This window comes from Muntiacus reevesi, chromosome 8 (genome assembly GCF_963930625.1).
Source record: "Muntiacus reevesi chromosome 8, mMunRee1.1, whole genome shotgun sequence".
NCBI classification, from domain to species: Eukaryota; Metazoa; Chordata; class Mammalia; order Artiodactyla; family Cervidae; genus Muntiacus; species Muntiacus reevesi.
The window spans coordinates 20090150-20104274 of record NC_089256.1 but is presented as its reverse complement, the minus strand read 5'-3'; the positions used below and the strand labels follow the sequence as shown (position 1 = coordinate 20104274).

The 14125-nt window shown below is 46.7% G+C and overlaps 1 protein-coding gene across 1 annotated transcript in view; it reads left to right on the top strand.

Annotated features, from left to right (window-relative positions):
• DSCAM (DS cell adhesion molecule) overlaps positions 1-14125 on the top strand; it is a 667745-nt gene that overhangs the window by 557110 nt on the left and 96510 nt on the right. The window contains exons 19-20 of the mRNA XM_065943286.1: positions 3598-3753; positions 13367-13500. Coding sequence (XP_065799358.1) covers positions 3598-3753; positions 13367-13500 — 290 coding nt within the window. The remainder of the gene's footprint in view (positions 1-3597; positions 3754-13366; positions 13501-14125) is intronic.

The following is a 14125-nucleotide window of genomic DNA, read 5'->3' as shown; positions in this document are numbered from 1 at the left end:
CAGAGGTCATAAGATGTAGTATAGTTCTCATAACTAGCCCCGGCACACAGCCCCCAGGAGCCCCTTTCCTGAGTTGCATTATGTTTTCCCTGATTGTGTGAGTGTGTGTGTATAATCTTTGTTGTTGTTCAGCCACTCAGTCATGTCCAACTCTTTGCAAACCCATGGACTACAGCACGCCAGGCTTTTCTGTCCATCACCATCTCCTGGAGCTTGCTCAAACCCATGTCCATCGAGTCAGTGATGCCATCCCACCATCTCATCCTCTGTCGTCCCCTTCTCCTCCTGCCTTCAATCTTTCCCACCATCAGGGTCTTTTCTTATGAGTCAGCTCTTCACATCAGGTGATCAAAGTATTGGAGCTTCAGTTTCAGCATCAGTACTTACAATGAATATTCAGTACTGATTTCCTTTAGGATGGACTGGTTGGATGTCCTTGCAGTCCAAGGGACTCTCAAGAGTCTTCTCCAACACCACAGTTCAAAAGCATCAATTCTTTGGCACTCAGCCTTCCTTATGGTCCAACTCTCACATCCATAATGACTACTGGAAAAACCATAGCTTTTACTATACGGACCTTTGTCAGCAAAGTAATGTCTCTGTCTTTTAATATGCTGTCTAGGTTTGTCATTGGAGAAGGAAATGGCAACCCACTCCAGTACTATTGCTTGGAAAATCCCATGGACGGAGGAGCCTGGTAGGCTGCAGTCCGTGGGGTCACAAAGAGTCAGACACGACTGAGCGACTTCACTCACTTTAGGCTTGTCATAGCTTTTCTTCCACGGAGCAAGGGTTTTTTAATTTTGTGACTGCAGTCACCATCTGCAGTGATTTTTGAGCCCTGCAAAATCTGAAAATGAAGTCTGTCACTGTTTCCATTTGTTTCCCCATCTATTTGCCATGAAGTGGTGGGACCAGATGCTATGATCTTAGGTTTCTGAATGTTGAGTTTTAAGCCAGGTTTTTCACTCTGCTCTTTCACCTTCATCAAGTGGTTCTTTTGTTCACCTTTGCTTTCTGCCATAACGGTGGTGTCATCTGCATATCTGAGGTTACTGATACTTCTTCCGGCAATCTTGATTCCAACTTGTCCTTCATCCAGCCTGTCATTTCACATGATGTCCTCTACATATAGGTTAAATAAGCAGCGTGACAATATACAGCCTTGACATATTCATTTCCCAATTTGGAACCAGTCTGTTTTTCCACATCTGGTTCTAACTGTTGCTTCTTGACCTGCCATACTAGTTTCTCAGGAGGCAGGTTAGACGGCCTGGTATTCCCATCTCTTTAATAATTTTCCACAGTTTGTTGTGATCCATGCAGTCAAAGGCTTTAGCATAGTCAGTGAAGCAGAAGTAGATGTTTTTCTGGAATTCTCTTGCTTTTTCTACTATCCAATGGATGTTGGCAATTTGATCTCTGGTTCCTCTGCCTTTTCTCAATCCAGCTTGAACATCTGGAAGTTCTTGGTTTATATACTATTTAAGCCTGGGTTGGAGAATTTTGAACATTACTTTGGTAGCATGTGAAATGAGTGCAATTGTGTGGTAATTTGAACATTCTTTGACATTGTCCTTCTTTGGCATAATCTTTGTCACATGTAAAAGTTCCTAAATCTGAAAAGATCTTGATGAGAACTATACTTGCATTTTTTTCATTTGCATTTGACTTTTTTATGCTACTCCCATTGATCTATATTATCTATGTTCAGGAAAATGAAAATTATAAATGAATAATGTAATGGAAAGAGATCTGATGGCCACCTAGGAAAGACAATTCTTTCACAGGAAAGAATTTCCAACCCATCTGAGGGTAATGATTGTCAACTTTCCGAGTGCACAAGGACCACATAGGAGCAAACATTTTTCTCATTTTCACTAGCCATCTGCTGCAACTTCTAAATTGTGGCCCTTGAAAGTCTGCCGCTGGCTGGTAGCCCCCAGGGGACACTGGACCTCAGGCATCTTTGGGGCGTTGCACCTTTGTCCTGCTCTGCCCCCAGCAAAGCATCCTGCCTCCAGAACTTGCCCATGAGCTGCCCATGGTGGAAACAGGCCTTGGGCTCCTGTTGAGTCCGGGGCCATGCCTGAGACCCATTGTTTCTCCCCTCCCCTCCCAACCATCATCAAACACAGGGGTCCCTGGCATGGGGGTGACAAACCTCGACTACCCCTGCTTTATTTGAAATTCAGCTTTCCTACTATGTCCAGTTCAGCCCTGATATCACCTTTTGATGACAAAAGGTCAAAACAGGCATTCATAGTCACCATAACCACAAATAACTGACCACTAATCTCCGAACGTCCATGCAACGTGCTAGGAGGACAAGAGAGAAGAACAAAGAGCAAGAAGGGAAAACCAGGCTAGCAGAAACCCAGCTTCTCCAGCCAAGATGCATCCACCCAGCGTCCTCAGGGAGTAGCTGCGAGTGTGGGCCGCTGGCACGCGGCCAAAGCATGCGGTACCACAGCCCACGCTCTCAGCCTTTGTGCTCAGATTCGTGACCTGGCGAAGACACTGAGCCTCTCTCTGCCTCAGTTTCCCCTCCTGTAAAAGGAATGGCCAGTGGAAACAAAAGGATAGTCGTGTTGAGTGAGTGAGTTAGCATGGGAACCCAGCACGGGGCCCCTTAGGAGGAACGTGGTGCGTCAGCTGTTTCCTGAGGCCGGAGAAAGCGAGAGACACCGCGGGACGCCTCATTGTGAGCGTCATGTGCAGAGATGACCAGACACCACGGAGGTCCCCTTCCTGGCCCAGCTCCCACCCCCCTTCTCAGTAACCCAGCCCACCAGGCACAGGGATCGGGCTGCACCAAACATTCCGCAAGTGACCACTTGCCCTAAAGGTGGGCAGCTCTTTGGCCCCTCTCACCTCTGGCTCCTCTGCCAATGGCTCATTTCTAAATCCAGAGCTCCCCTGTGGGTATTTCACAAGGCCCTGTGAGTTTTCTCAAGCCGCCATGCCTCATGGGCTTCAGGCGGGGCCGGTGTAAAGTTGCATCTTTGCATGTCATTCATTATCTGATCCCGCTGCAGAACACAAAGCATTTTTAGCTGACAACATGTTCCTGACACATCAACCTGTCACGTGGGCAGGGGGTTCACTCCAGGTGACGGGAGGGATGTGCTGGGCCACCGCAGTTTAAGTTAGGTGCTAGAGAGCACATGTACCTTAAAGGGGTCTGCCTATTTTAACCAGAAAACAAAGCTCGACTTGTAGAAGCTTCTTAGCGAGCAGTTAGAAGTATCTCTGTGCAATGAGCCTTCGTGGTCCTGGCTTCCTGGGGCCAGGGTGCAGGGAATCTGCTGGGTTACTCCTGCTTGGGGGCCATTCCGGAGGGGCCTGTTGGCATTGGGTTTATAACACTTAACTGGCCTGAACTGCTGTTTTCCAGACTTCTTTTCTTCCTGGCATTCTGTGGCACTTTGGTGCAAATAATGTTTTTCAAGAGACTGCAAGGGGTCAGCGTCTCACGAAGGCTGTGCCCACACCCCTGAGTGATTTCAGGGCGTGATTGATGGGGGCCCAGCACTGGGCTGCAGTAAGAACATGCCAACAGCCGTGGTAACACGCTCGTGTTTTCTTGTCCTCCAGAACTGGGCGAGATTAAAAACGTCACCACCACGCAGCCCTCCCTCGAGTTGGATGGGCTGGAGAAATACACCAACTACAGCATCCAGGTGCTGGCCTTTACCCGGGCTGGAGACGGCGTCCGGAGCGAGCAGATCTTCACCCGGACCAAAGAGGATGGTGAGCAAGGGGGCAGGTCGTGGGGGGTGCTCAGGTCCCGCCTGAACCTCCAGGGGACGCACAGGAGGCTCCTGCCATGTGGCAGCATTCCCAGGAAGGAGCCATTGTCGGAAAGGCTGGGTCAGAGGGTTCATTCACCAACCGATTCCTGACTTGTCTCCTTGAAAACTTTTTGCTGCCCTCCTAAAATATTCCAGCATGATTCAGACCTCACTTCCTGTGTCAGCTTTGTTTGATTTATCCATTGTTTCTCTCTTCCCCTGACTACTGTCCCATGGGGTCGCAAAGAGTCTGACATGACTGAGTGACTTCACTTTCACTTTTTTCACTTTCTCTCTTCCCCTATAATTTTTCATTCTTTTTTGGGGAGCCACGTGCGAAGTCGTTTCAGTTGTGTCTGACTCTGTGCAACCCCATGGGCTGTAGCCCGCCAGTCTCCGCTGTCTATGGGTTTCTCCAGGCAAGAACACTGGAGTGAGTTGCCATACCCTGCTCCATGGGATCTTCTCAACCCAGGGATCAAACCCACGTCTCAAACCCATGTCTCTTACATTTCCTGCATTGGCAGGCAGTCTTTACCACTAGAACCACCTGGGATGCCCTTGGGGGACCACATATTATTTTAAAGAAAAGTGCCTCTTATCTCAGGGCTATAATGCAGGCCACCCCTGTCATTTATTCCATTAGAATCATTTCAGTGACCCTTCAGCTATTAGTGTAAGCTCTGACCAATTCCATCTCTCCACTTAAAAATTATGTAATAATCTACATCATCCTATGCTTTGCCAACTTTGGAGTAACATTAGAATAAGCCCTCAATTTGAAAATTTCATGTTAATTTTTTAAAATTTCTTACAAGGGTTTTTGGGGCTTACCTCATAGCTCAATTGCTAAAGAATCCGCCTGCAATGCAGGAGACCCCAGGTTGATCCCTGGGTTGGGAAGATCCACTGAAGAAGGGAAAGGCTACCTATTCCAATATTCTGACTGGAGGATTCCATGGACTGTATAGTCCATGGGGGTCACAGTGGTGGACATGACTGAGCAACTTTCACTTTCACAAGGGTTTATGATGATTTAGTAAACTTTTAATTATAGCACATTTCTTAGATCACTAGTCTTACTGTTCCATGAAGTTTGGACTTGGTTATATGGCTGTTTCCCAATCCTACAAAACCTGTATGGTGAGTCATTTTTTATATTAAGAGAAAGCCTGGGGTGCCTGATCCGAGATGTACTGAAGAATAATTTGACTTCTGATACATATTATAGCTGAAGAAGGAAATAGCAACCCATTCCAGTATGCTTCCCTAGGAAATCCCATGGACAAAGGAGCCTGGTGGGCTCCCGTCCATGGAGGTCACAAAGAGTCAGACATTACTGACTGATGAAACATGAGCAAACATATTATAGCAATAGTGAAAAAGCAGTTTCCACATTAATAAAGGAGGGGCGACTGATGTCAAATTGATTCCTGTGTGGAATTTTCCAGATTGGAGTTCAGAATTATACTAGAGCCAGGGTTGAGATGCAACCACTACATCTCAATTTTGCTCTGTTTTGGCTCCACAATTTATTTATTTATTTATTTATTTATTTATTTATTTATTGGCTTCTTTCAGACCTAAGTTCCCTAGGAAGCTGGCCAGGGCAGGGGTGGGAGAGTTACTGTTCACTGCCCATGACTGCCTGTGTGTGGGCAGGGTAGGTATTCTTTACTGTGCATGAGAGAGTGTGTGTGTGTGTGTGTGTGTGTGTGTGTGTGTGTGTGTGTGTTCATTCACTCAATCATGTCCACCTTTCTGTGGCCCTATGGACTATAGCCCACCAGGGTCCTCTGCCCATGGGATTCTCTAGGCAAGAATACTGGAGTGGGTTGCCATGCCCTCCTCCAGGGGATCTTCCCACCCCAAGGATTGAACCCACATCTCTTACGTCTCCTGCATTGGCAGGCAGGTTCTTTACCACTAGCTCCACCTGGGAAGCCCGATGTCCTTTGCTACCTAGGATATAAGCATGCTGCTGTTTCGCTCATGACTGTCCTGTGGGGACAAGGCTAGGGACATGCACTTGGAGGCTTGGAGACACTCTCCCCTTCAGCTTGTCTGTCTCCTAAGGACACTCCCCTGATGCTCACAGCACATCTCTCTGCTCTCCCCTCAGGGAACCCAGCCCTGCCCCTGAAGCAGCCTATCCATCCGCCCTCCCACCATCATCTTCACTAGCCCTTCTTGCATTCTAGTTCCTGCATACAGATTAAACCTCATCACCCCCAGTCTTTCTAGTATACACGAGTAATTATTCCCAGTTATAGGCAGGTGCCAGTTATTTTGCTCAGTTATTGGATTCTTTAGGGAAATATAAGGTCAAACTACCATACCATTAAGAAGTCACAGGTTCAAAGAGATGTCTGCAAAGCTATGTCCTGAGTGAATAATTTATTTCTTTAAATTATTATTTAAATAATTTAATTTTTAAATACATTTAAATTTAAAATTTAAAACACAATAAATAAATTTAAAATAAATTTTAAATTTAAAATAATGTTTAAATATTTATTTATTTGGCTGTGCTGGGTTTCAGTTGCAGCACACACTATCTTTTAGCTGAAGCATGTGGGCTCTAGTTCCCTGACCAGGGATCAAACCCAGGCCCTCTGCATTGAAAGTGTGGGGTCTCAGCCACCAGACCACCAGAGAAGTCCCTAATTTTTAAAATGCAATAAACAAAGAGTCACATCAAGATGTTTGCTATGCCACCTGCTGCCCGGGGGACTTTGGCACCTTATCACACTTTCTCTGAACTGAACCATCTTCATGTACCAAATTTCCATGATAATCAGATTGCAGAGAATTAAAATCTAAAAGGTGAATTGATGTGTGCAAACATCACCTAGCTTGACACATAGTGGGACGGTTCCTGACACTAGACATTTGATTATTTGATCTCCACTCCTTCAGAGCGAGGGTGGAACTGTCTTTTGCATTGCTAAGCAATAACACAGATGTCATTGGAATTAGTATTTAAAGAACAAATTGATTGACAACATGAATTTTGACACCTGCATTTTTCAGAAGAAAGTACAGAAATCCAGTGAAAGGGGAAGGCTCGCCACCGCTCCCTCATTGGGATCAATTTTTAATTACTCTTTCAAATTTAGAAATTTTCATAGAGTTCTATCTCAAAGCTTGGCCCTGAGACCCAAAGTCTAATTTTTTAATCAATTATTCCCTTCTTTCATATCCAGTGCTAATAATAAGGGGAGATGCAAGTGATTGCAGAAGGTCCTGCCTCAGGTATATCTGTTACCCCAGGAAGGAGGTCAGGAATTCCACTTGTGGTCATGGGGAGATGAAGAGTGATACAAAACTGAGGGTCGATATTTACTTGGGATAAATCATTAGCATGTCCAAAAAGAAGCAGAGTGGAGATTGGAGGAAAGGAGAGAAAAACTGGTATAACAATAAGCCTGTCTCCCAAAATCACATAAAAAACTCACCAGTCTAGAAATGGTGAAGAATTGTGCCAGCTGTGAATGTGAGTTGGACCAAAAAAATGGCTGAGTGCTGAAGAATTGATGCTTTTGAACTGTGGTGCTGGAGAAGACTCTTGAGAGTCCCTTGGACAGCTAGGAGATCAAAGCAGCCAATTCTAAAGGAAATCAACCCTGAATAGTCATTGGAAGGACCGATGCTGAAGCTGAAGCTCCAGTACTTTGGCCACCAGATGCAAAGAACTGACTCCTTGAAAAAGACCCTGATGTGGGGAAAAATTGAGAGCAGGAGGAGGAGGAATGACAGAGGATGAGAAGGTTGAATGGCATCACCGACTCAATGGACATGAGTTTGAGCAAGCTCCGGGAGTTGGTGATGGACATGGAAGCCTGGTGTACTGCAGTCCATGGGGTCACAAAGAGTCGGACATGACTGAGCAACTGAACTGAAGTAGTTTATCAGTGTCTATAAAGATTCTTGGTCATATTCTCCAAGAATATGGAGATCCTTCATATACATCTGTGATGTAGACTGTTGGACACATTATTGGGTCCGTAGACAAGTCTCAGATCCATCAGGACCATAGTCATGGTCCATGGATACATTCTTGAGGTCTGGAAGAATTGCTTACATTTCAGATTCTCTTCCCAATGTTCAATGAGAACTGTTCAATCAATGAGAACTTGCATTTTTATTATTGCTTCAAGACTACAAAAGAGTACTTGTGGATCTAGCTTTCTGGACACAAGATAACTAATTCTGAATTCTAAAATGTTTGTGAAATCATAATGCCATTTTATTTGCTGAGATTGTAACCTGAGCAAAGCCATGGAGAAACAGAACACACACAAGCACAATCTAATAATTTTCCAATTATTTTCATCCTGCATGCCTAAGGTAGTTTCAGCCTTGATCCTTTTCTGCAAAGTAAACATTGCACATGTATAAATAGAGATGGTTTAAGTGCAAATGTTTACTGAACGCATCACAGTGCACAGAGCTCTGTGAGCTGACGTGTGGGAAGGTCATCAGGAACTGTCATATGTGATCTTTGGTCCCTCCTGCCGTGGTTAGCAATCTCTTTGTCAGGACATTTCAAAGTGGAGCTAAGAAGAAGAGAAAAAGCAACAGAATCAGGATATTTCTGAGTCCTCTGGCCATTCCTATCTTGAGCCATGCATTCCCTGGATGGCACGGATGGGGTGTTCTCAGATGATAGAGTAACCGCACCTTGGTTTACCTTAGAAGTGATGGACTCTGTGTGTGTGTGTGTGTGTGTGTGTGTGTGTGTGTGTGTGTGTGTGCATTTGTCTAGCCCTTCAGGAAACACAGAAGGCTTTGTATCAGCACTGCTCCGGAGTCCTGCTGCAGCGGGCAGGGTTGGGATTTGCTCTGCGCGGTCGTCACACACACAGCCACACAGTAGGCCAAGACATCCCAGGAGGGCTTCCACCCTGTGGGCGTCAAAACTCCCTGCACTGTGGGGCTTCTCACACGGGCTCCTGGGGCCCCCAGAGGTGTCCAGTGCTCATCGGGAAGCTCTTGGGGGACTCCCTGCTCTACTTCAGGAAGCACCCCTCCATTCCATCATGTTATACATGGGTCTCCCACATGACACTTTAAAGGATTTTCCCACTTTAAAGGCTGTTTGGAAACCACAGCTCTTGTGAGAGCAAAGGCCAGACATACTGGAGTGTGATGGAGACTGCTTGGGTGTGAGGACACACCAATTGTGGGATTGTCCCTGCAGCCCCGCGTCTCCGTGGCTCCCATGGACCCAGGTGTTGTGGTGGGTCACATGCACACACAGGTGGAAACACACAGCACACACATCACATACGCATACATATCACACACACTATTCACATATACTAACACTGTACATAACACACACACACCACACATGCCACATACACATACACCACACAAATATACAATATGCACAAACCACACACACCACAAACATGTACTTACACTATACATACCACACACACTCCACACACATCACGTACACATACATGACAAGCATGCACACATATACAATACACACCCACCACAAGCCACACACACACACACACACACACAAACAGTGCAAACATACCACAAGCCACACACGCCACACACATGCACACACGCTATATACATGCTCTCACACTACACATATCATATACACCACACACATCACATACACATACATTACACATATGCACACACACTATAAACACACATTACACATACCACACACACACCATGTATCACATACACCACATACACACAAACACACCATTTGCACAATACACAGGCAGATATACTATATACACACATCTCACACATCACACAAATCACAAAGCTCACATCACATACACAAATACTACACACACCAGACAAGCCATAACCCCCACCCCACACACACACACACCCTGCCTGTGACTGATCATCGAGGCCAGAAAAATGATGATGATAAAAATGAAGTTGACTGAAGTGTCTGTAAGATCCTTAGACTTCTGTCTTACTTCAAATCAAGGCAGTGTTTTTACAGAACAATAACATTGATGTTTCACATTAAGATACACTATTAGATGGCTGGACTGTATGGATGCATTTTCTCTGTTGTACAGCAAATCCTCAAAACCTTAAAAAAAATACAAATTCATTATCTGACCATTTCCTGGGGTCAGGAGTCCAGGTACTGTTGTCTGAGTACCCTGCTCAGAACCTCACAGGCTGAAATCACCATGGCTACTGGGCCTGGAGTCTCACCTGAGGTTAGGTCCTCACCCAGATTCACTGGTGTGCATGCTTAGTCATGTCCAACTCTTTGCAACCCTATGGACTGTAGCCTGCCAGGCTCCTCTATCCATGGGATTCTCCAGGCAAGAATGAGAGGGAAAGTCGCTTAGTCGTGTCCGACTCTTTGCGACCTCATAGCCTATACAGTCTATGGAATTCTCCAGACCAGAATATGGGAATGAGTGGCCTTTCCCTTCTCCAGGAGATCTTCCCAACCCAGAGATCAATCCCAGGTCTCCCACATTGCAGGCGGATTCTTTACCAGCTGGGCCACAATGGAAGCCCAAGAATATTGGAGTGGGTAGCCTATCCCTTCTCCAGGGGATCGTCCCAACCCAGGATTCGAACCAGGGTCTCCTGCATTGCAGGTGGATTCTTTACCAGCTGAGCTATGAGGGAAGTTCCACGCAAGAATCCTGGAGTAGATTTATATGCTCTCCTCTGTGGATCTTCACAGCCTAGGGATCGAACCCATGTCTCTTACGTCTCCTGCATTGGCAGGCAGGTTCTTTACGGCTGAGCCACCTGGGAATCCCAAGCTCACTGGTGTTGGGCAGGAACCATTTCCATGTGACCTCAGGGCTGAGGCCATCTTCTTGGCTCCAAGAGGCCATGCCCCCATCCCTGTCACGTGGCCCAGCAGGGTCTCACGGTCGTGTGGTCACAGTGGGGCAGCTTACCCCTCATCACCCACAGGACCTTGGCTCTACAATTCCAACCCCTGTCTGACTTCTAGACCCTCTTTTAAGCTGCTCATCTGATTAGGTCTGGCCCACCCAAGGTGCTCCCCTTTCAATTAACTTAAAGCCAGCTGGTTGTGTCCTTAACATATCTGCAAAATCCCTTCACCTTTGCACAACATGTAACCTGATTTTGAAAATGATCCATCCATCACAGTGACAGGTACCACCCACATGGAGGGGGAAGTAATTACGCAGGTCTGTACATCAGGGGGTGAGAATCTTGGGCACTGTCTTAGAACCTTGCCTGCCACACTCAGCTCATTTAGAAAGTCTGCTTGGAGGACCTCATATGTTCCAGGTATTGGCCAGGGCCCTGGAGACAGAGACGAGAACAGGATGACCTGATGAGGCTTGCAGGCTGGTGGGGGAATCATATATTTATCAGTCACTCCTGGGTGGCTTATGATCCCAAGTATCATGAAGAAGAGTCTTCAGAGAACCCAGGAGTCCTAACCTCATCAAAGCTGGTGACAAAGACGGTTTTCTTGAGAAAGTGGGAGTTAGCAGAAGATGAGTGATGAGTAAGAGTTGTCAAGGATGAGGTGGAGGGTGGGAAATGATCCCAGGCAAGAGGAGCCTAAGGCTCTCGGTCATCATGTGTCAATGACCCGACGTGGGAGATGCACCCCACATCTGGGGACCTAAAATAGGGTCCAGTTCTAAGGAATGACATAGAGCCAGGAAGAAAACCCAGTATCTGACTGGATTTGTCCACATGGAGGTTTAAAGGGCAAATTTATATGTCCTCTGACAGGCAGAGAGGAGGGAAGAGAAATGATAGGTTTTGGCTATTGCAACCAAGAAGATGGCTGTGCCACTGTCTGCACTAGGGGAGGAGGGACGCATCAGAGAGAAGGTGGTGAGCCCTGTTTGGAAAAGGATAGTTCTAAGGTTTGTAAGTCAAGAGTGGAAATGCCGGGCTGATCGGATGCCTGTTAGATGTGTGAGCTATAGGAGCACCTTGCTGCAGAGAGGAGGTCCAGGCCCTTGTTCTGCAACAAGAGAAGCCACAGCAATGAGAAACCTGTGCACCACAACTATAGAAAGCCCACACACAGCAACAAAGATCCAGCACAGCCTAAATAAATAAATAAATAAAATATTTAACTGACTAAAAGGAAACATCAGGGACGAAGGGCATTCAGGCCAAATTGACCTCACTGGAATTTTGCAGAAGGCAATGAGGATGATCAGATATTACCTGGGGCTGACAGAGAATGGAGATTTTGATCAGATATCAAAGGTGATCAGACACTGTGTGCATTTCATGTGTAGTATGGCAGCTTCCCAGGTGGAGCAGCGGTAAAGAGTCTGTCTGCAGTGCAGGAGGTGCAGGAGACACGGATTGAATCCCTGAGTCAGGAAAATTCCTGGAGGAGGAAACAGCAACCCACTCCAATATTCTTGCCTGGGAAATCCCATGGACACAGGAGCCTGGCAGGCTACAGTCCATGGGGTCACAAAGAGTCGGACACGACTGAGTGACTGAACGCACTGGCTAAACTGATTGAGCAGGATTCTTGTTGAAGTGAGCTCTTAGGGGACATGGCCAAGAATAGAACTTATGCAACTCTCAGATCACTGGTCAGAGAGACATTGTGTCAGCACCCAGGGCGGCTGTAACAATGTCCCTCAGACTGGGGGATCAACAGCAGGAATGTGTCCTCTCCCGGTTCTGGAGGCCAGAAGGTGAAGGTCAAGGTGTAGGCAGGGTCTGTTCCTCCCGAGGGCTGTGAGGGGGCACAGCTCCCCGGCTTGCAGGTGGGCATCTTCTCCCTGTGTCTTTACATCATTTCCCCCTGCCACAGCCTCTGTGTCCACACCTCCTTTTTCACAAAGACACCAGCCACAGTGGGTCAGGGCTCACCCAAATGACCCCACTTTAACTTGATTGTTTCTGTAAAGATACCATCTCCAGATAAGGTCACTTTCTGGGGTAGTAGAGTTAGAGCTTCAACATGTGGGTGTCAACTGAAAAAAAAAAGCACAACATGAGAGTTGTGAATTAAGTTTTATTTGTGGCATAATGAGGACTATAACCCGGGAGACAGGTTTTCAGAAAGCTCTGAGAAATCACCCCAAAGAGGTAGGGGGATGGTCAGTGTATATATGATTTTTATGAAGGGATTACTCACAATCAAACATACATTTTGGCAGAGACTCACTGCTGGTCATAAGGAGCAGACGTCACCATGAAAGATTTTAGTGCTTTTCTAGGTATGAGGAGAGGCAAGAAGTGGGCGCATAAAATCTCCTCTATCTGAAGATTTGTTCTGCCAGTTCTTCCCAGAGCACAGAGGGCCTCATTCCTGATTTCTACACTGAACTCCTTTCCTGAAGTGTTGAAAGTCAGAAGTTACAGGGGCCATAATTTAATCCTTGTAGAGGTGGATTGGCAAGTACCAGTTTGTAATTGGCACAGGTTTTTGGGGACACAATTCAGACCCCAACACCGACTCCTGAAGAGCAGAGCAGAGAGAGTGGCCAGGCCAGGGGGGTCCTGTGGGGTAAGGGGACAGAGTTGAGTGCAGCATTGGGGGAGGGGGAAGTACCATCATTTTGTGACTAAATGTTCTACTTTTCCAGTTCCAGGTCCCCCTGCTGGAGTCAAGGCGGCCGCGGCCTCAGCCTCCATGGTCTTCGTGTCCTGGCTCCCACCCCTCAAGCTGAATGGCATCATCCGAAAGTACACGGTGTTCTGCTCACACCCCTACCCCACAGTAAGTTTGTAAATCGCCTTTCAAGCATCTTCCAGAAACAAGCCTCGGTCTCCCATCTGGGTCATTCTCCTTTTGTTTCCACCTACTTGGGTCTTCCCAGTGGTTTTATTTTTCTCTCTGCTGTCTCCACATACAAAGCAAGGTTCTCATTACCACCTCATTTGAAAATAGACTTCTGAATCCTTCTAAGGGACACAATTGTCTGGAATTATTGTTTATTGGGTGAGTTCCCACAAAACTGCCAGCTGGCTTATCAAAATCAAAACCCAGAAGGCTTAATTGATAGTCAGTGGACAATGCCTATTGATTTTGCTGTAGCACCTGTCTTCAAATGCCTCCCCCGCCTCCTTCCCACCTCCCACCTTGCCTTCCTTCCCTGCACATCCCCCACTGAGACTTAACAGCAAACTCCTGTTGTCCTAGAAATGAGGGACTTTATCAACCATCTGTGACCCTCCCAAGTACAGTGTGTGTGTGTGTGTGTGTGTGTGTGTGTGTGTGTGTGTGTGTGTGTGTGTGCGCGCGCGCGTGCGCGCGCACACGCTCAGTTGCTAAGTCACGTCCAACTCTCTGTGACCCTGTGGACTGCAGCCCACCAGGCTTCTCTGTCCATGGGCTTCTCCAG